Source organism: Pleurodeles waltl, chromosome 5 (genome assembly GCF_031143425.1).
Source record: "Pleurodeles waltl isolate 20211129_DDA chromosome 5, aPleWal1.hap1.20221129, whole genome shotgun sequence".
Lineage (NCBI taxonomy): Eukaryota > Metazoa > Chordata > Amphibia > Caudata > Salamandridae > Pleurodeles > Pleurodeles waltl.
In genome coordinates, this window is record NC_090444.1 from 889,425,662 (window position 1) to 889,450,908 (window position 25,247).

At 48.7% G+C, this 25,247-nt stretch overlaps 1 protein-coding gene across 1 annotated transcript in view; it reads left to right on the forward strand.

Annotated features, from left to right (window-relative positions):
* The window catches only part of PSEN2 (presenilin 2), a 354,458-nt gene that overhangs the window by 97,357 nt on the left and 231,854 nt on the right, over positions 1-25,247 (forward strand). Inside the window, exon 3 of the mRNA XM_069234995.1 lies at positions 5,113-5,342. Within this exon, the coding sequence (XP_069091096.1) occupies positions 5,113-5,342 (230 nt within the window). The remainder of the gene's footprint in view (positions 1-5,112; positions 5,343-25,247) is intronic.

Genomic DNA, 25,247 nt, shown 5'->3' on the forward strand with positions numbered 1-25,247 from the left:
CAGCATCTTAGTCCAGAGAGTTTGGTGGTCCAAGCTTCCACAGACAAGGTGAGTCCTAGTTCATGCCCCTTGACCTCCTCGATAGGGAATCAAAAAGTATGGAAGTGTTTGGGAAATGTTTGTTCTCTTTGGGTCGACTAGTCTTGAGGTCGGCAATATTTGCCTGTTATAGCCATGACCTTTGGGACATGGACAGCAACATTTTGCCATTGGTCCCAAAAGAGTTCAGTGCTTCCTTAGCTCAAACCATTTGAAATGGTAAGAATGCAGCCAAATATGTAATTCAAGCCTGGATTCTACAACTTGCTTAGACACACAGTCATCAATAGTGTGGTGCTCGGTTGCTAGACATAAATGAGATGTACAGGCTTTTAAAAAGATATATTGGCATCCCTAATGGAAATGCCTTTTGCTAGATCCTGCCTTTTTTAGCGAAAAAGCTGACGCCATCCTTGACCACTTCATGGAAAGCTGGGCCTTGACACACCCTTTGGGTTTTTCACTCCTGGCCAGACAGTTCCCTCATCAGTACCAATTGTTCTGGGGCTAGATTTAGCATATATCCCACCCCACCCCACCCCCAATGTGCCCCTCCGCCCCTCACCACTGCTGCAGTCACCTCAGCCCTTTCATGGTTGGTGGCGAGGATCAGGCAGACAATGTGCAGAACACCAAGGGCACTGATCTTTCTAACCTGCTCCCCTGTGGCATTATCCTCCAAACTGCTTTTGCTTACCCTTAGTGGCGCTCAACCACCGTATGAGAGGCAGAATTCAGCATTTATTCTCAGAATGACAGTCCTTCACATCTTGACAGATGGTCTGTCATTTCTCTCCGATCCACAGCAGTTTCCACCCACATTAGAGTGGCTCTCAGAGGAGTAACTATCCATTTTACTGCAAGAGCTGCAAGTTCTGCTTTCCAAAAGTGCTATTGAGAGAGTGCCGGCCTCAGAAATAGAGACTGGTTGTTAGTTCTATTATTTCCTTGTGCAAAATAAGGATTGAGGCCTTTGTCCTATCTTAGACATTCGCCCCCTCTGAATACCTTCCTGCGGAAAGAAAAATAAAAAATGCTCACACTGCCTATGTTCTCACTGCCCTGGATCTGGACTACTAAATGGTAGTGACACCACGTGTCTGCAGAATGCATGCTCTCATGCACCTGTCTTGCAGTCCCACAGATGTTACCTGGGGTTCAAGGTCAGCCAGGAGCATTTTCACTTTGCTGTGCCCCTTCTGCCTTACCAGCACCCCTCCATGCTCACGAAAGTGATGGCAATTGTTGTTGTCCATCTTTGATGGGGGGGGGTAACAATTTTCCCTTAAATCATTGACTGGTTGTGGAAGTCACACCTGACTCCTTTGCAGACGCTTCCTTTTATAGAAGCTGTTTTGGACATGGTGCATTTCACTGCCTTTCCTCCATCGGAATGAGTCCAGGACATTTGGGCTGTTATTCCTGTGTTTCTGATAAAAAGGCATGCTGAGGCTATAATTCACATAAGGTAATGTTAGAAACAAAGGTGGGTGTAAGTGATGTGGTTGTAGTGAGAATGCCCTTTTGTGGCAGGCCTGGATCTAAATTCAGTAGATTATTGAGCGTGGTGAACCTGGTAAAGAGGCAGTAAAGTTGGAAGATGGAGACTTATTTGAAACTTCAAATGTGTCTCAGTTGTCAAAGGGAACACATTAGGGAATGACTCTCGTATATCTCTTTCAAAGCCGGAGAATCTCTGGATGGTGTCAAAAGTTGAGAAAAGAGAAAGTACTATACATCTGCAGTACAAATGTAGTGTTACATATGAAAGACCAGGAAGGACCCTTCCAACGACATCTTAGTTGGGGAATTATGAATGTTATTGATTTTGGTATTTTAGCACTTGGAGATTTACAGGTGTTAGGTATCTTATTGTTTGCTTCATGTTGTCAATGTTATTTTTCCTTCCATTTCCCTCTTTTTTCCCTCTTTCACTTTGGTGTTTTAACCTGGTTCTTTCTTGTACCTGCATTGTGTATTGTTTATAGTTTTGTAAAAAGCATGTCTTTGGTATCCTTGTCCTCTGAATAGTTCAATAAGTGTGAATTTTTAAGATGTATTCCACCCAGTACAGAGGAGAATTTTATTTTTGCACTGAGTATGTAGTTTTGCTCTGATTGCCTGTTTTTGACCTGATTACATGTTTCATGGTACCAGGGTAACGGTGAAATCACCTGTAATTTTACCATTATTGTGCAGTAATTTTGCACCAACTCCATGCTACTGAACTTCTAAGCCCACCTGTCAGAATCTACAGAGATCAGCTGTGGATTACCCCAAGGATCCTAGTGGAGTCCCACACTGTTCAATGTCTACAAGGCCTCTCTCTCCCCAGTCGTCTGAAACTACGGATTGAACATCGTCTCCTACGCCGATGACACGCAGCTGATCATCTCCCTGACCGAAAACCCCAAAACGGCCAAGAAGAACTTCCAAGACGGGATGGAAGCAGTCGCCACCTGAATGAAGGAGAGCTGCCTTAAGCTAAACTCCGATAAGACCAAGATCCTCATCCTGGGTCCCTCCTTTTCAGCCAGGGACGACTCCTTGTGGCCCTCCACACTTGGCAGCCCCCCACACCCTACAGACCACGCACGCAATCTCAGTGTCACCCTCAACTCTTCGCTCACCATGCCAAGACAGGTCAATGCCATCGTCTCCACTTGTTTCCACACCCTCCGACTCCTCTGGAAGATTTTCAGATAGATCCCAAGTGACTGCTGCAAGACCATAACACATGCCCTGATCACAAGCAGATTTGACTTCGGCAATTCCCTCTATGCCGGAACCACCAAGAAGAACCGGAGCAAGCTACAACAAATCCAGAACGCCTCTGCCAGACTCATCCTGAACATCCCCCGCTGAGAACACATCATAGGATACCTGAGAGCTCTCAGCAGGCTTCCCTTCAAGAAGATTATCAACTTCAAGCTCCTTGTACACGCTTACAAGGCCCTCCAAAACCTTGGACTCAGCTACCTCAACCACCGCATCACCTTTTACTTCCCTGCCAGACCTCTCCGCTCCTGCCAGCAGTTGCTCACCAACGTACCCCACATAAGGAAGTCCTCGGCTAGAGAGAGATCCTTCACCTACCTTGCGGCAAAATGCTGGAACACCTTGCCTCTCTACCTCTGGCAGTCACCATCAGTACCTCAATTCAGGAAGGACCTTACGACCTGGCTCTTCGACTGAATCTTGAGGACCTACCCCACAGCGCCATGATACCCTACGAGTTAGTAGTGCACTTTAAAAATACTAAATGAATTTAATTGAATTGATGTAATGGGGATTTACCCTGTAGGAGTGATTTTTCAGATTGTAAAATAACATCAAATTCCCAATCTCAATGTGTTTTCATGCACACAACTACCATCTGTAAGGTAAATGTTTATGGGGAGTGTATGAGTGGGATGCAGCATGGGGATAGGGAAGGCAAAGGAGCATTTAGAAAAAAAAAGATTTAATGAGGCTTGGCTGCTGATGAAGTTGCTTACCTCTTCTGCCCACTCCTTGTTGCTCACACCTCCAGCCCCACTCGCCATTACTTGCCCCCTCCAGCCCACTCCCACCTTTCCACCCACTCACAGCTGCCTACCCCCTCCAGCCTACTCTTTGAAGCTAACCCCTCTTGTCCACTCCCTATTACCTACCCTTCCTGGCCCACTCCTTGTTGCTTACCCCCTCCAGCCCACTGCCCATTACTTGCCACTCTCCTGCCCACTCCCTTTTGCTTCCCCCACCCACTCATTTCCTGTTCCTTTTCCTTTCCCACCTATTTTTTGTTCCTTCCCCTCCCTCCCACCCACTCCCCTTTCCTTCCCCTCCCTCCCACCCACTCCCCTTTCCTTCCCCTCCCTCCCACCCACTCCCCTTTCCTTCCCCTCCCCCCCACCAACTCCCCGTTCCTTCCCCTCCCTCCCACCTACTCCCCGTTCCTTCCCCTCCCTCCCACCCACTCCCCGCTCCCTCCCCTCCCTCCCACCCACTCCCCGCTCCCTCCCCTCCCTCCCATCCACTCCCTCCCCTCCCTCCCACCCACTCCCCGCTCCCTCCCCCCACCCACTCCCCGTTCCCTCCCCTCTCACCCACTCCCCGTTCCCTCAACTCCCCGTTGCCTCCCCTCCCTCCCACCCACTCCCCGTTCCTTCCCCTCCCTCCCACCCACTCCCCGTTCCTTCCCCTCCCTCCCACCCACTCCCCGTTCCTTCCCCTCCCTCCCACCCACTCCCCGTTTCTTCCCCTCCCTCCCACCCACTCCCCGTTTCTTCCCCTCCCTCCTACCCACTCCCCGTTCCTTCCCCCACCCATTCCCCATTCCTTCCCTTCCCCAGAGTGGAGTGGTTTATGACACTCATTTTGCATATGTAGTCAGTGTGCATTGAGAGGTGGTTTTGAAGCCGATTTTGGATTGAAGAATGTTTGGAATAGAATTGAGGTGTTTGTTTTGCAAGCATTCTATTTCTTGATGGCATCCAGTTCACCAGTTTCTCACGACAATTCTACAGGTGAAAAGTATCAGATTATTTAGGAACTCGGTAAGTTAGAGCTGGGTGTCTTCTCCATAATAATAACACTGCCTCTATAAACTGCTCATATGGATTCCAGGTAGAGGTTAGATATGGAAAGGATTGAACCTCGGCTAACCAAAACTGTATGGAATGGACAAGCAAACTGGAAGATTCCTGTGTAACACCGTTATATAGGGACGAAGAAGGAGGAATACCATTTTGAGATTATTCTTCAAACAAAATCTGTGTGGCATGAACAGTAAGTAGTGTCTCTTGAGAACAACAATAATGCTACATGATGAGATGAAATACTACTCTCCTTGTTCACAAGTCAAACTTTAGAAAATGTTAATATCAGCAAATAAATTAGCAACACTGCTTCATGAATTGTGGAATCCCGGAAGCTGTTAAATTAAGGCTGTGCCCTGAATAGCACTTCAGTGTCATTTCTTTCTACTCCCATGAAGTCTTGTTTAATATAACACTCGTTTGATTTGTGTTCTCAGTTCTAAATAGCTAAGGACTTATTTTCCATCACATATTTTTATTTTTTGTCCAACAGAAGCATAATATTGGATGGAGTGGTGAAGTTAGCGATGCAGTGAACAGTGAATTACCAGCCCCAAGAACCATACCAAGAGATGTTGTATCGGAGAGTGAAGAGGAAGAGCTAATCCTTAAATATGGGGCAAAACATGTCATTATGTTATTTGTGCCTGTCACCCTATGTATGGTCGTTGTAGTCGCTACCATAAAGTCTGTCAGTTTCTACACAGAGAAAGATGGACAGTTGTAAGTATTTTCATCATCTGTTTTATATATCGCATATGAAGTAATGTAAGAACAGTGTTGTACATTTGTAGTTAGCCAACAAGTAAATATATGTATGGTTATGGAATATTTTTGCCTTTTGTAAAGAAGTGTAAACTTCTTAGGTCCTCTGAAAAATCGGACTAGACAGTGGATGATGTATACTGATTTATTGTGAAGTCCAGATCTTCTACTATCCAAAATTGCTTCTTTTTGTGGTTGAGGACTAGGTCGTGGAAGCCAGTGGCAAAAACCCTTACATAACCCTTGGTTAATTATGACTTTCAAATTGATTACCTAATACAGTTGTTCTTCTGTTCTCCTAATGGTCATTCACAGCACACCCACAGCCTTATGCCTAGCTTGTTTTGTCACTAACTGTTTGCAGCAGTGTTTTTTTTGTGTGTTTTTGTTGTCCTCATAAAGCCCACTTTCACAAGCGAGGGTCATCAACCTGTGCCCTCCAGTAACGGAGGACACATACAATTTTCACCTCTCCCGGTCACGGACTGTTCTCCATGCCTGCCAAGCCATACAAGCCGGTGGAGCAACCGTGTTTATGGGGTAGACCTCCTAAAATAAGGGGGGCCAGTAATCATTGGACATGACAACGGAAAGCAACTGCTTTGCAGAAAATTTACCCATATAGCCCAGCACTCGTCTCTTTTATTAAGCAGGGAAATGCCCTCCAAACAACAAAAGTAGTTCACGGATGCCAGCCATTCAGCAACTGATGGAGGTAAAGACGAAATCCACCTAAAACAAATTTGCTGTCTGGCCAGTAATATCAGTATGAAAATCAAGTGCTTATAAGGTTTGGGGAGTCTTAGGTCCCAAGTTGTGCCAGGGCCCACCCCAAAGATCACTAACAAGAGGGTTACCTTTAACTCTGCACTTATGATTTGTTTAAGTAGACTTTCTACACTGAACCAGAACCCCCTTAAACTCGCACAGCTCCAAAACATGTGGATATCATTTGCATTAGCTTCCTCGCAACGTGGACAGTACCTCTCTGACTTCCCCAAAATCTCGGTTTTCTCCACATTTACAGAGTAACCTGACACCCTACCGAAATCCTCTATACGCTGTATAATTCTAGGAAAAACCTGAGTCAGGTCACCGGTGTAAATCATAAGATCGTCAGCATAGAGGGTGACCTTTTTTTCCCAACCTTGACATTGGAAGGAGGAAATCTGATTATCAGCCCTAATTGTTACGGCCAAGGGTTCAATATATAAGTCAAAAAGAAGGGGGGGACAGTGGACATCCCTGACGCGTCCCCCTCTCGACCTTAAATGTCGGGGATATTTTATCGTTAACCAGAATGCTGGCAACCGGGGCGTTATATATAGCCTGAATCGCTCTGATGAACTTTGGACCCAGGTTGTATTTCTCCATAACAAATTGTAAAAAACGCCAATTCACCCGATCAAAAGCTTTCACAGCGTCGAAGGTGAGAACCGACAAATTCACAGCGCCAATTTGCCGCTGCCGCTTACATGTCAGAGAAAAAACGGGAAGGAAACTGGTCATCTGTCCTGGACTCTCTTACTTTCCTAGCTTGGGAGAGAATTTGCTCCTTTCAAAAATCTCCAAAATTAACCAGGATGGTGTGTGGGTATTTGGAATTAGCGGGATGGGTGAAAGGCACCCTATGAGCCCTCATAATAGTGAGATCCCCTCCTGATCTCTCCCTCTCCGGGAGGACAGTTTTATGGATAAGCTCTAAGACAATGCTTGACACCGATGAAGCTGCTTCCAACCCCTCTGGGACCCCTACGAATCTGAGGTTAGATCACCGGTACCTGTTCTCTGCTTCATCGAGTTTAAACTGCAGATCTTCCAACTCAGATTGAATCCGAGACCTTGTTGATTCTCTTTGAATCTTTATGTCCTCCAAGTCTGAGACCCTTTGTTCCACTTGTGAGACTTGAGAGGTAAGGAGAGTTAGATGGATATTTAATTGAGTGAACTGTTCTTTCGTCTCTCTACGGGCCTCTTCCTGGGAAAGTTTTATAGCACGAAGTTCCCCTAGAATCTGGCCCATTAAATCCTCCATTGTTGAGGGGTCCTTGGTTCCCCCTGCCGTATAGGATGGATTTAAAGGGTAAGGAGAGGATCCTTGAAGTTGGAATTCAGCATTAGTTTTGTCCTTAACTCCAAATGCCACAGAAGCTTCTACACACAACCCTTCTGGGACTGGATCTGGGGCCACGGGCAAGAGGTCACCAATACTTAGTTGGGTTCCTCCGCTCAGGAGAGCTCTCCTCCCCTCCTTCCTTTGCCACCCCCGCACTAGAGATCAGTGCACCTTTAACTTTACTATTGGAAGTTACAAATAAGGGGTATGCAGGCCTCTGCAGTAGTTCGGATTAAGTTGGGGAGGAGTTAAAGGACGATTCGGGGGAGCTCACAGGAAGTCGTCGGAAGAGGAGATACAGAGGGGATCTCAGAGCCTACTCCTGTCAGGAGGGTAGAAGGAGGTTGAGACTGTCGCTGAAGGAATAACTCCTTTAGTCGTAGTGAACCCTCAGCCGACGATTCGAGGTGCTCTCCGATTACCAGCCACACAGCATGTTAACACATTTTTTTTTTTTTTTTTTTAGGGATAGAGAGACCTCCCCTCAATATACAATAAATAGAAATATGAAAGGACTTGCCTCATACCGTTTTCCCCACAGCCTCCTTTACAACAGTAGGGGGGAAGAACCTTCATAACCTTACCCCCGAAGGCACCATGCTCGGCTCCACCATCTCCTCTCTTCTACTGGCATTTTCCTGAGCCCAAAACCTCAGGGGCCCAAGCGACCCGGTCCCCCAGCCCACAGGACGATTCCTGTATCGAGAGGAAGGAGGGGAGAGTCAGAACTCCGGTGCAACTGATCTGGTGTGCCTTTTTTAAATTTTATATATCCTTTGCTTGTTGCTCAGCGCCCGGTAGGGCTCCCTCAAGCCTCCAAGCCTCCCAACCTCCGCGTCTTGCCGCCATTCTACTGCTCCGTCAGTCTTAGGCGCAGTGTTAATCCTAGGAACACATGGAGGTCATCCTGACCATCCCAAACAGTGATGTGAATAACCATGGAGATTGTGAAAATTCCAATATCACACTTCCCCTGTAGAAAGTAGTTTGTTGTAGCCTGACTCTGTTATCACAGTCCAGTAATTGAGGGCCCATTGGCAGTCAATCCCTTTTCCGTTTTGAAGATAGTTGCATAGTAATGCCTAGCCCATTTCCAAATTTAGGTGCTGATGTTCCACAATGCTGTTGCACTGAAAAGCTCAACTGATCTCTTCTTGAAGTGATGCTCCACAGGTCTGTTGCATCAAGAATTTGAATGTCTCCGTCCCTGGGGGCAGTTCATTTGGTTTACTCCTGACTTGAGGCTTCTAATAGAGGAGGCAAGCCTAGGTCGTTCTATGGACAGCCTGTGTTGCAGTCTCAGTGGGACTAGGCTGTCAGCGACTGAGAGTCTTAAGGCAAGAAAAGTCCAAGAGGTTTTCCCACCCCAGTCTTCCACTACATCAGTAGTCTCCTATGAAACGCAGGGTGTATTAAAAAAAATCGAGGGCCTTGATGCCACAGATCTCACACAGATAGTCTCTCAAGACCCCTAACTGCAGCAGTCTTGTTTGCAGTCCTGTCCAAAAAACCAGAGGCTCACCGTAGATAACCTTACCACCTTGCATGCTAAATATAAATAATAATAGTGGAGCACTCAAAATTATTTTTTTGAACTCATTAATATCTTACTAAGTGGAACGTCAGGAGAAATGTAATAGGTAAGTGCATAAAGTATAAAGGAGGGAAAGCCAAGCATGAAAATATTAAATAAGAAACCACATGGGTGTCCACATTCATTTGAACATTATCATCTTTAACAATAATAGTTTATTTCTAGATCTTAAAAAAGCAATATACAACTCGTCAAAACCATAATTCATAGAAACACATTAAAAAACAGCAGACTTTTTTTCTTGAACAGAATATAAGCCTTGATAAAGTCCCGGAATGGGACGAAACACGTGTCGGCTACAACATCATTTGGGCTGAAACTCACCTTTATTGGTTGAGGATTTATAAGGGCTGGCCAAAACACCACACGGGCTGAAATTTATCTCCATCAGTTGAGGCCCAACAGGGACTAAATATCTGTATCATTATCATATGAACTGTATCTTATCACCATTGGCCAATGTGCCACAAAGATTGGATACTTGAGCTCTACTGACATCGAAATGTTAGACAAATGTTTCTTGGTTTTTTCTATAAGTGAACTGGTTTGTTGCTGGTTTTGTATGTGTTTTACAGCCTCCAAACCCCTTTAGTTTGCAATAATACAGTTGGGAGGGCTTCAGAATCCACCAACATCTGCCCCACAAGCAGTCTATAACATTGGACAAGTGAGTACCCCAGATCATTCTATTAGGATTACTCCATCCTCTTTTTGGAAACCCCACCACCCTCGCAACAACCAGGTGATGGAGGATTACCTCTCCCTGCTCCAATCAAGAAGTGCAGGCTCTTTTGGCCAACAGAGCCTGGTGACTGGATGGTAGCGCTGAACTTGCAGGAAGCCAGCTTCCGTATCCTTGTTCTGCCTGCGATTCACAGTAGGCCACAAGCAGTAATAGTTTGCTGTGCTCCCTTTTTGCTGTACTAGCGTCCTTCTGGTGTTCCCAAGATGATGGCGGTGGTTGCAGCACACCTGCAGAGGTCAGGGGTTACAGTCTTCCCATAACTCGATGATAGGCTGTTTAAGGTGAGATCACCCCAGGTGGTCATCTCTCACCTCCAGACTACAGCAGACCTCCTACGCTCTTTAGGGTTCACTATCAGTGTACCAAAGTCACAATTTACTTCCATTTAGAAGCTTTCTTTCATCTGAACTGTTCTGGACACAGTGCAGTTTTGGACCTATCCTTTGGAACAGCCTGGATATCTGGGATATTTTAGCCTCTGCCCTTTGGCATATGTGGGCTCTGGGGTGGGACCTGAAGTCAGGAGGAACTGCCAAAATACAGATGTGGTAGCTGACGGACCACGATTGGGTCAGTGGCAGTTGCTTCTCCCTTCCTCAATTAGAGCTGACTGTAGAGATGGATGCGTCACTCCTGGGCTGGGGCGGCGGTTTGGGAGAGGTGAAGATCAGAGATCTCTGGTGTTTGGCAGAGTCCCAGCTCCCCATCACCTTGTTGGACTGGAGGGTGTTTCAGCTGGCATTGAAAGCCTTTCTTCCTTCAACCAAGGGAAAGCTGATGTAAGTGTTCACAAACAACACCACCACCATGTGGTACTGCAACAAACAGGGCAGGGTATGTTTGTGGACCCTGTGTTAAGATGGCCTTCGTCTATGGAGATGATTGGGACGTCAGGGCATTTCCCTGGTGGCTCCGCTCCAAAGTGGATAAACTCAGTGGTGCAGGTCTCTTCCGAGACTTGGTGGAACCTTGGCTAGATCTGTTCGCCACCTAGAGCACATGCAATGTTGGCACTTCTGCATGCTGGAGTTTCTAAGGCGACTCTTGCTCGAAGGTGCTTTTAATTTTGAGTGGAGCTCTTGGCTCCTGTATGGATTTCCACCATTACCATTCCTGCCCAGATTTCTCAAAAAGATCAGCATAGCCTGGGCCTAAGTCATTCTTGGGGCTCCGGATTGGGCACAGAGAGGATGGTAACCCAAACTCCTAAACATGAGCTTCGATCCTCCGATCAAGCTGCTGCTTCAAGACAATCTACTTCGGCACCCAAACCTGCCTATGCTCCGCCTTCATGCATGGAGATTGAGCACATCTGTCATGTCATTCTGGCAACCTGGCATCCTTCAACTAAGACAGTGTATGCCTGTCATTGGTAAAAAAAATTGTGGTTTGGTGTGTCTCCAAAGATATCGATCCCCTTTCTGCACCCTTGTCCCAGGTTTTGTTGTTTGTTGTTTCCCTGGCCCAGGAAGGCTTTACTTTGGTCACTTTGAAAGGTTACCTTTCAGCAATTTCGGCTTTCCTGTAGTTGCCGTACAAACCTTCCTTGTTGAAGTCAACCATTGTAACTTGTGTTTTTTAAAGGGACTTAAACACCTGTTCCCTCCAAGACCATTCAACATACCCCAATGGGACCACAGTCCGGTACTGGCATTTCAGATGGATCACCCTTTGAGCCTCTACATAACTGTCATCTTCCTTTGCTTACTACCTAAACAACTTTTCTGGTGGGCATAACATCGGACAGGAGGGTCCGAGAACCTCAAGCACTTTCTGTGCGCTCTCCTTGCACTACACTTGTGCCTCCTTTCTTTTAAAACTAGTATCACCTTTTCTTGTGGACTAGAATATCACCTTGCCTTCCTTTTTTTCCTTGCCTCAGCCTTGCAAAGAAGAGGAGGGACTCTACCAGTTGGACCCCCGAAGAGCATTGTCATTCTACATTGATTGTATCAGATAGTTTCTGGTGGATGATCAAGTTTTAGCTGGGTACTTCCGGGCAAAGAAAGGCAAAACTATGCAGAAATGGACCATCTCTCGATGGATAGTGTTTTGCGTTAAAATCTGCTATGCTCTGGCCAAGAAGAAACTCCCTGGGTATTAATGAAGATGCTGTTGTCTACAAAGTTTGGTAAACTCGACCCTTTAGTATTATAATAATACTACATTGCTGCAGTTCCAATTATAATACTTGTGTTTAGCATATTTAGATGAGGAGGGAGAAGAGCTACAAGAATGTTTTATTCTGATTCAGATGTGGTGGACCTCTCACTACACCCTGGCAGTGATGATTAGAGCCTTTGTAACACTTTGCATCATGAGAATGGCCTCATAACATTCACCACAAGACAAATTGCCAGAAAAGAAAAAAACACAGGCCAGCTAAGGAATATAGGCCCTTATTATGACATTAGTGGTAAATCTCACTTACCGCCTTGCTGAGTGCCGCCAACTTACTGTTGCTGCGGCAGATATCCGTTCACCATATTATGACACCCATACACCAATCCGTCAGTATTCAGCCACATACACAAATCCGCCAGCCCAAAGATCAGTGATAAACTGGCAGTATCAAAACCCACACCGTTACACCAACGGAACAACGCCCACCACATTATGATCCACGAACCACCATGGCAGACATTCAATGGCAGTAAACCATTGGCAGTACATACCAAAATCGACACACACATACAAAACAACACCACATTGGACAATTCAAACAACACACAGCTGACACCCATACACATACCACTATAAAACATACACACACATTACCCACAACCCTTTACCATTACAAACAATTGCCACCAGAGAGACAGCAAGACCACTGACACAACCAGAGCCACACACTACTCACACCTATACACTACTCACACACCCCACATCACATACCCCAACACTTCACCCAACACACCTTCACCTACACACATCACCAACACCCATGGCACCACAAAGAAACCCCAGCTTCACAGAGGAGGAGCTAAGGGTCATGGTGGAGGGAATCACCAGGGTAGAGCCACAGCTGTTTGGAGCACAGGTGCAGCAGATATAAATAGCTAGGAAGATGGAGATATGGCGGAGAATCGTGGACAGGGTCAACGCCGTGGGACAGCACCCAAGAACTGGGGATGACAATAGGGAGGGGTGGAACGACCTACGGAGGAAGGTACATTCGATTGGAGCAAGACAGCAGCTCGCTGTACAGAGGACTGACGGTGGACCCTCACCTCCTCCCCAACAACTAACAGCATGGGAGGAGCAAGTCTTGGCAATCCTGCATCCTGAGGGCCTGGCTGGAGTAGGAGGAGGACTGGACTCTGGTAATTCAACTCTTCGCTATTATCACTCACCGTACCTACATGCCATCACATACCCCCACTCCCACCCTCACTCCCATCACTCTACCACGTCCCACGTGGCCCACCATCACATCTCACTTATCCCAGTGCCAAGCCCTGCATGCTCTACCAATGCATGGACACCACTCACAGCCCTGCATGGACACTCAGCACTAAAGCATGCACACTATAGAGAACAAATCATCCCACCATACACCAATGTATACGAGTGAAAGATGCCAGGGCAAATCCAACCAGAGAGGGGAAGCCAAGGATGCACAATATGTCAGACACAGAAACCATAACACATGATTTACATCCCCACAGGTATCCCAGCCAATTTTAGCGGAGAAGAGGTGTCAGCAATATCCAGTCCCCCAACTGAAGAGGCCCACAGTGATAACAGCAACTCTGGTCTTCAGGATCTGGACGACCAACCTGGCCCATCAGGGATCTCTGGTCAGCCAATTACCCAGGCCCAGTCACACGCCACCACAGAGCCTCCCCCATCAGGAAACACCACCACAGCACCCAGCCAGCGTACCCACACCTCTGTCCCCAGGACACGTCAATCAGCAGTGTGTCCACCTCTACAGGGACCCCAGGCTCGACCTGGGGTCAGTGGGTACACTTTTCAGGGGACAGAGGCACAGGCCAACAGGAAAACTGGGAGGAGTGCTTTGCGCCAGGGGGAGGGCAGGCCCAGGGAACCGACTGTCCATGATGCACTTGCAGAGATCCTAGGAGCATATCAACATTCCCAGGACACAATGGGCCAGATCCTGGAGAATGTGCAGGAGAACAGGCAGCTGCAGGAGGGACGTACCAGGGGATCAGGGAGGACTTGCAGGACATCAACAACACCCTGATCTCCATAGCAGGGGTGCTGGCAGACATGGCCAATATTATGAGGGAGGCAGTCACACAACAGCCGGCCCCTGCCACTAGCCAGACATCTGAACAGCCTTCCACCTCCGCTGCCGCTAGTGGCCAGGAGGCCCCGCCACAGGACTCACAGGCCACCAGCACCCCTCCCCCTGCAGAAGGAGAACCACCCCGCAAACGTTCCCTGTGATCCAGATAGATGCCAGAGACTCTTGCCAAGACCCCCGCTTGGAAATGAGACTCTCCTGATTGTCACCCTTGTGTCCCACTCTGTCACCCTGACCACCTTGAACTGCCATTGCTCCCCTTCCTATGTCCCCTTGGACAATGCACCTGTGCTACATACAGACTGGAACAATACCGTGGAGTTCCCTCCATCTTCACCCCATCCCATTGCACTTGCACCTCAATATTTTAGCACTTCAATAAACACCCTTGGGGAAAAAAAGAAGTATGGAGTATGTCAAACTTTTCAAGTATGTATTCACTGAAACATGTACAAACATTGCAATTTAACTGTACAGAAAATGAGCATAGATTAATGACCTGTTGGTGGCTGAAGTGATCACACCAGGAGCATATGTGAGGTCACCAACATCTGCTAAATAAATTGCCAAAGGGTCCTTCAGTGGGCATAGGAGTGTGAAAAAACAGCATGCCAGTGCCACAGATAATCAAACAAATGTCTTAGAAAAGTGAAGTAACAATGTCTTACCTGTGTGTCATTGGAAATATTGTCTGATCACTGATGTTCTGTTGTCATCATCCTCTGCCTCCTCATCCTCACTGTCCACAGGGTCTACTGCTGCCACACGGGCATCTCCAGCCTCCTCCTCCTCCTGCAGAAAAGGCACATGGCGGCTCAGGGCAAGGTTGTGCAACATGCAGCATGCTACTACTATCTGGCAGACCTTCTTCGGTGAGTAGCACAGGGATCCACCTGTCAGATGCAGGCATCTGAACCTGGCCTTCTGTAGGCTGAAGGTTCTTTCAGTTATCTGTCTGGTTCGCCCATGGGCCTCATTATAACATTCTTCTGCCCTTGTCCTGGCATTCCTCACAGGGGTCAGCAGCCATGATATGTTGGGGTAACCAGAGTCACCTGCAAATTTTGAGGGACAACATTTAGCCACACACTATCCCATATGACCCACACCATACCCATACACCAACATCTACTGGGTGGGAACCAGGGCTCACCTATTAGCCACACCCTGTGCCTCTGTAGTTTGGCCATAACATTTGGGATGCTGCTATTCCTCAGGACAAAGGCATCATGCACCGACCCTGGATACTTAGCATTGACGTGGGAGATGTACTGGTCCGCCAAGCACGCCATCTGTACATTCATAGAGTGGAAACTCTTCCGATTTCTGAAAACCTGTTCATTCTGGCTGGGGGGTAGGTGGGACAGATGCAATATGTGTTCCATCAATCATCCCAATTATGTTGGGGATATGTCCCATTGCATAGAACTCGCCCTTCACTGTGGCCAAATCTTCAACCTGGGGAAATACAATGTAGCTACACATGTGTTTAATCAGGGCAGACACCACTCTTGTTAGCACTATCGAGAACATTGGCTGTGAAATACTTGCTGCCAAGCCCACTGTCACTTGGAAAGAACCATTTGCCCCGAAATGGAGTACTGATAGCACTTGCACAAGAGGGGGGGGGATCCCAGTGGGGTGACGGATAGCAGATATCAGGTCAGGCTCCAGTTGTGCACACAGTTCTGTGATTGTGGCCCTGTCCAGTCTATAGGTGAGGAAAATGTGCCTTTTCTCCAGTATTGCCAAGTCCACCAGGGGTCTGTACACGGGGGTATGTCTCCACCTCCTATTCATCCACAGCTGTATCAGTCTATGGGGTAAAAGAGTGAGGAGCCAGTCAAAAACTGAACAATGGGGCTACAACAGAACTTTGCATGCTGTTAACTTGGAATGGGTCAGTGTGATTTGTACAGTATGTCCACCATGTTTCACCAGTGACGCAGCAATTATCCAGGGCCTGCCCCCATCCCCTTGAAATATCGTCCATCTGTCCTGTGTAGAGGGAGAGGTGGAAGTGAGGTAATTCCGCTGACATTGTGCGCCGTTGCGGGAGGCGGTCCCTCACTTGCTACCTGATCTTCAGCAGGAGAGGACCTGCACTGCATGTGCTGCTGTGACCTGTGTCTGAAACCTACCATGTCCGTGTGACTAGGAAAAGGGCCCCAGCCTTCACTTCGCAGAGTTGGAGAGACTGGTGGACGGGGTCCTACCCCAGTACGGACTGCTATATGGGCCTCCAGACCAACAGGTGAGTACACTGTGGGCACAATGCATGTTTCATGAATGCATGGAGTGGTGTGTATGAAGGCCTCGTGTAAGGGGGGGTAGGTGGATGTCCTCTGGGCTGCGTATTGGTTGTGTGCTGGGCCATGTGTATGGAAATAGTGATGTGAAGGGGTATGGTGGGTCATACGTGTAACATGCAGGACTGTTTGACTAACTCAATTTTCCTGTGTGAATTGCCTCTGCTGGTCAGTGCCCGTCAAAAGAAGGGTATATGGCATGTCATCGCCAAGGACTAGCAGACCCTGGGGGTCTACAGCAGGCAGAGCACCCACTGTCGGAAACTGTGGGAGGACGTGAGATGCTGGGCACGGAAGATGGCGAAGGCCCAGCTGGGGATGGCCTCCCAACGAGGAAGGGGTGCCCGTCGAACCCTGACCCCCCTGATGGCCTGCATACTGGCGGTGGCCTATCCTGAGCTGGATGGGCGCTTGAGCGCATCACAGCAGCCACAAGGGGGTGAGTACAGTGCCCATCATTACAACTTACACATGATAGGGTGGTATCCGGATGGGGGGGGGGGGTGTCAGTGGGTGCCCCTAGGCCAGACCTGACTTTGCAGCATAGGTCCCCTGGTGGAGAGGGTTCAGAAAGGAAACTCTTGCTACCTAGCTCGTAGGCATCCACAATTGGTCAGGGCTGGGTGGGTTCCAGGTGTGCTGCATTTGGCGGTGTGTGCTCCTCCCCATTGGCATGGCTGATAACTATTGCTCTGGTAGTGCTATGGCATATTGCGTTGGGCTGTTCCCTGTGTGTGAGGGTGCTGTGTATGCCAGCGGTGATGTTGGTGCAGCCCTTGACCCAGTGTATCCTTTGTCTCTTCCCTCCCTTTCTTGTTTTGTCATCCTGTCCTTATGTGCATTGGCATCATCTGGCGGAGGAGCAGAGGCACCGTCAACTGAGGGAGCTGCATCCCACAGTACATAGGGGGCAGAGTCCACCGACGCTGAGGGTACCAGAGGGACGGAGGGCGAGGGAAGCACCACGGCGGAGACTGGAGGGGACAGTTCAGACACAGATACCTCCTCTGATGGAAGCTCCCTGGTGGTGGCGGACACCTCTGTGACCACCCCAGCTACAGGTACAGCCTCCACCCCCGTACCAGCATCGCCCTCCCAGCAGCCCCTCATCAAGATGCCTGTGCCCGCTCACCCAGGAGGGTGGATATCTCCTTCACCTCAGGCCCTACCCCAGTGAGCCCTGGTGCCCTGAGTGAGGAGGCTATGGACCTCCTGAGATCCATCTCTTTTGGGCAGTCAACCATTGTGAATGCCATCCAGGGGCTGGCAGCACAGATGCAACAGACTAATGCATTCCTGGAGGGCATTCACACTGGATTGGCGGCCTAACAGAGATCAATCCAGGCTCTGGCCTCCTCCCTGATGGCAGCCATTGTCCCTGTTTCTACTCTCCCTCCTCCAACTTCCTTTTCCCAGTCCCATTCTCCTCAACCCCAACCCATCCCAAGGACACAGTCAGACGAGCATGCACACAAGACCACACACAGGAGTGGTTCAGGTAAACACAAGCACCACACTTCATCCCACAGGAACTTACATAAACACCATCCAGATGCAGACACACCAACATCTACTATTTCCACTGTCTCCCCCTCCCCCTCCGCCACCTCCCTCCCAGTTCCGTCTACACTCACACCTACATCATCATCCACTACCAGCATCATCACCACACCAAGCACAACACACACCTCACTGGCAGTCACCTCCACAGCAGCCATGCACACGTCCTCTGTGTCCTTTCCCCCTGTGTCTGTCCCCCTCCTCCTAAGGTACACAGACGCAAGCACTCAGACACCCAACAGCCATCCACCTCACAACAGCATCCAGCCCATGCACCTGCACCCAAAATCAGCAGACAGACATCTCCAACAACCACTCCCTCTTCCTCCACTCCCATTCCTTCTTCCTCTTCCTGCCCCAATGACCCTAAAAAACTGTTCCTATCCACCATTGACCTCTTCCCTACCCCCGCCCCCCCGTCCTGCATGTATGGGCAGGGTAAGAAGAACTTAGCCAAGCACCTCAGCCACCCAGCCCACGGGCCCAGTCGTCACCACACCCACTCATGGTGGAAAAGGATCCAGGCCACATGTGTTGAAGGTGAGGGAGCCTGCACCAGGCAGCCTCAAGACCAAGGAGCCTGCCCCAGCAGCCTCTAAGAATGTGAAGTAGCCTGCCGCAGCTGCTAGAAAGGTAAATAAGTCTTCTCCAGCTGCCAGAACGACCAAGGAGCCCGCCCCAGCAGCTTCTAAGAAGGTAAAGGAGCCTGCCCTAGTTGCCAGAACGACCAAGGAGCCCACCCCAGCAGCTGCTATGAAGGTAAAGGAACCTGCCCCAGCTGCCAGGAAGAGCAAGGAGCATGCACTAGCAGGCAGGAAGAGCAAGGGGCCTGGGGCAGGAGGCTGGAAGAGCAAGGGGCCTGGGGCAGGAACTGCAAAGGAGCCCTCACCACCAACCATGGTTGTGCAGCTGTCTGAGGTTGCAGGGGATGGGCAGGAGCCCCACCCCCCCACCCCTCCAAGCAGCACCACCACCTCCAGTAGGCGCCGTCTGAGGTTGCAGGGGATTGGCAGGATCCTCTTCCCAAAAGCAGCACCACCACCTCCAGTGGGCGGCTGTCCGAGTTTGCAGGGGATGGGCAGGGGATGGGCAGGAGCTTCCCCCCCCAAGCAGCCCCACCACCTCCAGTGGGCAGCCATACGAGGTTGCAGAGGATGGGCAGGAGCCTCCCCCCACCAGCAGCACCACCACCCACATCGCCAAGACTACCCAGGATCAAGAACACAGGGCACGAGGCCCCCTCCAGAACCAGTGGGCAAGTCACCCACCTGAGAGATTGTGGCCTATCACTCTCCAGGACAGAGTAATGTTGCTCCTTCCAGAACCAGTGGGCAAGTCACCCACCTGAGAGACTGTGGCCTATCACTCCCCAAGACCAAGCACAGGGCATGTTGCCCCCTCCAGAACCAGTGGGCAAGTCACCCACCTGAGAGATTATGGCCTTGCACTCCCCAGGACCAAGCACAGGGCATGTTGCCCCTCCAGAACCACTGGTGTTCCATCTCCGAGCTGAGGTGCCCCCCGTCCCCGGTCTCCCTGAGGTGCCTACCTATTTACCAATGATGCCCCTGCAGTGTTCTCTACGTGTTGATGCAGGTGACATGTGTGGCCTTGGATTTTGGCCTGTGGCCATGTGGCCTACGAACATTTTGGACTGGGCTGTGTCCCTTTTTGTGTACATATGTATATATCTATTATCTTGACTAAGTTATTTATCTTGATGTGTTGCTCTCATTACATTCCCTTTTTCAAAATCGATTTGTCCTTGCATTATTCTACCGAGTTACAGGGTTAAAATGGTTTTGTGATGCTGCTGATTCTGTGTATGGTGCTGGCGGGGGGGAAGTGGGAGTCCTTTCCCTTCTGAGGTCTGTTTCCACCAGGCTTTTGATGTCATTGGTACAGCCCCGGAAAAGGTGGTGGTTTCCTGTTTCTTAATGGGTGGGCAGAACATTGACTTCCGCCTGGCTGTAGAAGGGTATGGCCATGGTGGCTGTTGTTTCCGCCCTGGCGGTCGGTGTGGTACATTGGCTGTCTATTGGATATCTTTCCACCATGGTCATAATTTGGCAGTAATTACCGCCGGCATGTTGGCGGTATTACCGTCACTTTAACACCAAACGCTAGGGTTGTAATGAGGGCCATAAACTTACTTTGTTCCAAGAAATTGATCTTTCGAGTTCTTATTACAGACCATAGAACTACCACTAGCGCTATGAGCCTTTGCAGTTCCTTTGCTTGAGAATTGTGTGGCGTAAGAATGTAAGCATTCTTCTCACTACAAGATTGCACCAAAGTTTTTTGGATATGTTGGTTGACAACCAAGGACATTATTACGTATGGTAATGGCAGCATGTAGATCAATTCAGTTGTTTGTCAGTCACCTAATAGATGAAGAGTTGAGTGTTGTATTGTAGCATTTTGTATGGTGTTTACTACCCCTCTGTAAGACAATGAAGCGCTTACCCACACGATGGCAAGTAACATCATGTGGGGTTGGGAGGATGTTTTATTTTGAACCTAGATGGGAAGTGTTTTCATGTTGTGCTTGAGGACAAGGTACGGTTGTCGTGTTATGGGACACAGCACCTGGTGGTGTGATGGGTGAGAGCTTGTGAGAGATAGAGGTGCTCTGTGCCAACACACTATACGCCAGGAGAAAATGCTGTTGAATGAGTAAAAGAATACCAAAAGGCCAAGAATGGGAACTATAAGCAGAAGCCGTGCACCATTTTATTTATTTATTTAGTTCTTTGTAAAAGCTGTCTACTGCTGAACAAATGCATCCCATTATGGAGGAAGACTATAGAAAAGCAATCAAGGCTGGCAAACCAAGCAGAAACTACACAAATTTAAATGGCCTAGGCTCCATCTACTCCTGTATGACTGACAAAACTTTGAGCAGGGGTTCACACCCCATCCTTTCTCAGCCTCTCAAAGGTATATGAGCACCAGTCGGGCAAGCCTTGGTTGAATCGCAGCTCAGACAACAGCTGGACTGGCACCCAGGACATGCAAGGGTGAAAAGTGAAGCTCTTAGCAGACTGCTGCTCTGACAGTGCAATAATGAATCTGCTTGCTTTGTGTTACCCTGCTGTCCTCACCCCTTCACACATACTGTTCTGCTTTCCCTCTTATCTCATAACCGAGCTTAAAGAACCTCTCTGGAATGCACTTCTGAGTTTAAAGAAGACATTTATTGTTATTAATTCTCCACCACGAGGTTCCTGAGAGACAAAATTAGTAGATTGGAAGCACACGTTCAAAAGTAGTCGCTGCAATGAAAGCAAAATATAGCAAAGTACTTCTCAGTTGCAATGTACACAGCAAATAGATGTGATTATATTATAGCATAACTTCAAAGCAAAGCATAAAAGTCAAAATTCATCACCGTATGGGCAAGGCTGTAGGGCCTATATTCAGCTTCATCTTTCTGGGGTCTGCAAGTTGAAGACTCCGGTCAACTGCGAGAAAGAGATTTTCTACCCAAACGGGAGACAGGCAACTGACGTCTAGCTCCTGTCTGAAGTCAAAGCAGATTCAATCTACCTCTGCTGTAGCCCAGAGTCAACCTTAAAAGCAAACTCAGTGTGAGAACCGAAGAACCCTGGAGAGTGGCCTATTCTGCCAAGCTCACTCGCTCTCAGACTGGATTGCGAGGTAAACACAAAATCTACGTGCTCTTATCAGCTAAGGTCTGGTGTGAAGAAAACAGCTTGGTCCATCTTGTGGAAAAACAGAGCTCATCTGCAATGTCTCAACTGCAATGTCTAACCCCACGTTAAAGCCAATAGGCAGCTAGCCTAAATATCAAATGTAATGTCTAATGTCATGTCAAAGCCAATAGGCAGCTAAACTGAATACAGAATGTAATGGCTAATGCCATGTCAAAGCCAATAGGCAGCTAAACTGAACAAAACATGGGTCGCGGATGACGGAAGCACCGCCAACAGGCTGGCGGTGCTTCATGGCCCATTCTGACTGCAGCGTTAAAGCCGCGGTCAGAAAACCGGGGCCGGCGGTTTCCCGCCGGTTTTCCCCCTGCTGGGCGAAGCTGCCATGGGGATTCTGACCCCCTTCCCGTCAGCCTGTTTCTGGCGGTTTTCACCGCCAGGAAGAGGCTGGCGGGAACGGGTGTCCTGGGGCCCCTGGGGGCCCCTGCACTGCCCATGCCACTGGCATGGGCAGTGCAGGGGCCCCCTAACAGGGCCCCAGCCTGCTTTTCACTGTCTGCCTAGCAGACAGTGAAAAGCGCGACATGTGCAACTGCACCCGTCGCACACCTGCAACACCGCCAGCTCCATTCAGAGCCGGCTTCAGTGTTGCAGGCCGCCTTCCCGCTGGGCCGGCGGGCGCTAACAATGTTAGCGCCCGCCGGCCCAGCGGGAAGGTCGGAATGGCCCCAGCGGTCTTTCGACCGCGGAGCGGCCATATGGCGGTTCCCGCCGGGGTCAGAATGACCCCCATAATGTGCTACTGGTGAACATTGAGCAACTAATATGCGCAGTGGTGAAACACAAAGTCATTGGTCAAACACAATTAATAGCATCACACATACCCATTACTTTATTTGGATTCTAGGTATGCTTGTTCTTTCTAGTTTACATAATGAGGCATCCTCCTGACATTCTAGAATTTCCACCTATAACATCTTCCACTTTCCTTATTAGCTGTGAATGACATTTCAGGGTAAAAAAGGTAATGTGGTGAAAGGAGAATTACCCTCCTTCCATTATTTCAGCTAGAACAGTAGCATGGTACCAATCTGGTGTGTCTCAATTTGTTCAATCTTAGCCTTATCTTAATTTAGCTCTTCTTTGATCTTCGCGCCTTGTGGAAAAACACTTTTTTATATATTCCTCCATGTAGGAAAGTGCCTCTTTTTATCATGCTTGCCCCCACTTTTTGCCTGGTACATCATGTGATTTTGACTGAAAGTGGTGCACTGAATTCTTGCTAACCAGGTCCCCAGTGCTAGATCTCTTTCCAGAGCTGTCAATCGTTTGCCCAATTGGAAAATCCTTTAGCACCCTCTGTAAGTCCCTAGTAAATGGTACACCTGGTACCTAGGGCCTGAGATACTAAAGAGGGTCTCTAAGGGCTGCAGCACTAATTGTAGCACCCTCAGGGACCACTCACCAATCACATGCCAAACTGCACCTGCAGGCTGCGTGTCTTGGTGCAGACAAAAGTGAAAACAAAACATGTCACACATCCCTGTGTGCCATGTTCCCTACCACTGCATGTAATATTTGAAAGTCACCCCTACAGCAGGCCTGACAGCCCTAAGACAGGGTGCTTAATATTATATGTGTGTATGGGCAGGTATGTCCCTGTTCTGGTCTGTTCCATTACTGCCAGTGCAAGTGACCAGAAAAGCCATATTAAACCATGTACTGGTCACTAGTGAAAACAAGTTCCCAATCTACATGGTGGCTCCACTGAAAATAGGGATGTTTGATATCAAACATGTCGTATTAATAAATCCACTCGGATTCCAGTGATGGGTTTATCAATATATGCACCCAGAGGGCATCTTAGAGGAGCCCCCTGAAAATCTATTAGCCTCGGGTGTGCTTGCTGACTGGTTTCTGCCAGCCTGCCACCTGAGACACTGTTCTGAACTTCTAGGGTGAGAACCTTCTGCTTTCAGGAGGCCCAGAACAAAGGACTGTCCAGAAAGAGGGTGTAACACCCCCTCCTACAGGATGACATGTGTATTAGCCTTCCTAAGGCGACAAGCCTCAAAGGGCTACCGCCTGTGACATGAGAATCTGGCTCCCCCTTCACAGGAGCAGAAGTCAACCCCCTTGTCCAGAGCCCCCTTTGTCACCTGGACAGGCGGTATAACTAGCCACTCATGTAGGCATACCACACTCATGTTAGTACCACCCCTAAGGTGGGCTAATCCGAAGTGAACACGATTTTCAGAGTTAGCTATCCTTATGATGGCATACCTAGGAATTTTGGGACAAAGTTATGCCCATTTCCCACAGGAAGAGGTAATATAGGGGGCGTAGTGACCCCAAGGGTCAGTAGCCTATTGGATACTAACCTACACTCCCCTAAATTCAGTATTTAGGGGAGTTCCTTGCACCAGAGAAGCAGACCTTAATGACCTAAGAAGACCAATGACACTGAAGAGCCGCAAAAGTAGAGAAGAAGGAGCTGACCTGGTACCAACCCTTCCGGTCTATCTGCATCCCTTGTCGAAAACTGTGCCAAAGCTGACTCATCTTGCAGCTGTTGACTCAAGAAACCGGGGAGGACTTCCTGCCTTTGATAAAGACCCAAGACCATCCATGAACAGCTAACCTGTTCTCCTACCGACTCCAAAGAAAGGACTCTGAGGCCTCCAGAACCACCAAAACCCGACGCCACCACTGCATCCACCGCCTCTGGCCTGAGTTGAAGTGGGCCATAGGTGTCAACAAGGTCCCCCAGCCCTCCAGAGTTCGAGACCATCATGGTTTCACCCCTCCTGGGCTCCCCAACAGCGCTTGCAGTCTCTGCACGCAGGTCCTCTTTACTGCGACTGCTCCGGTACGAAAAACCTGATGCCTGAAGACCCCTCTGCACCCGTCGCCCCTGGGCTGTGGAGGAGAGGACCAAAGGTGTCCTCCTTTCCGAGAATCGTGAGGCCTGAGCCCCGCTATTGGTTCAGTTGACTGGCTTCCTAGAGAGAGCCTGCAGCCTTTTTCCACAGAGACAGATCTCCATTAAGATGCACTAGGCTCCCAACACTGTTTTGCACCCTGCACCTGCCCTCTCTCGTGCGGCTGGTGGTATACTGCTGATGCAGCCTTGGACCTTGCCCACCACTCAGTTAAACTCCCGGAGATTGGTCTTGTAAGTCACTGTACTATACTAGTTTGCAGAACTTGTTCTTCCTTCTGTGGGATAACAAATTGCCCACTCATTGAAGTGAAAATAATTTATATTTAAAAACATACTTACAGCAATGATTTTTTGCTGATGCCTAAACATATATAAAGATACTTGCTAGTTTTATAAATTGGTGGGAATCTCCTTCTTGAGTCGCACGTCTCATTTATTGACTGTTGTGTGTATTTGTAGATGTCTTGCACACCTCTTTGTTAAGCCTGAGGCTGTTCGACCACACTACCCCCTAATTCAGCACATTGGGATTGCACAGCAAGCCCCAGTCCATCCATAAGGGAATCCCTGGACTCCTTACACCGTATATCTAGTTTTTGATATATCACATAAAGAACCAGCTTTCTACACTCCACAAGTAAACTTTAA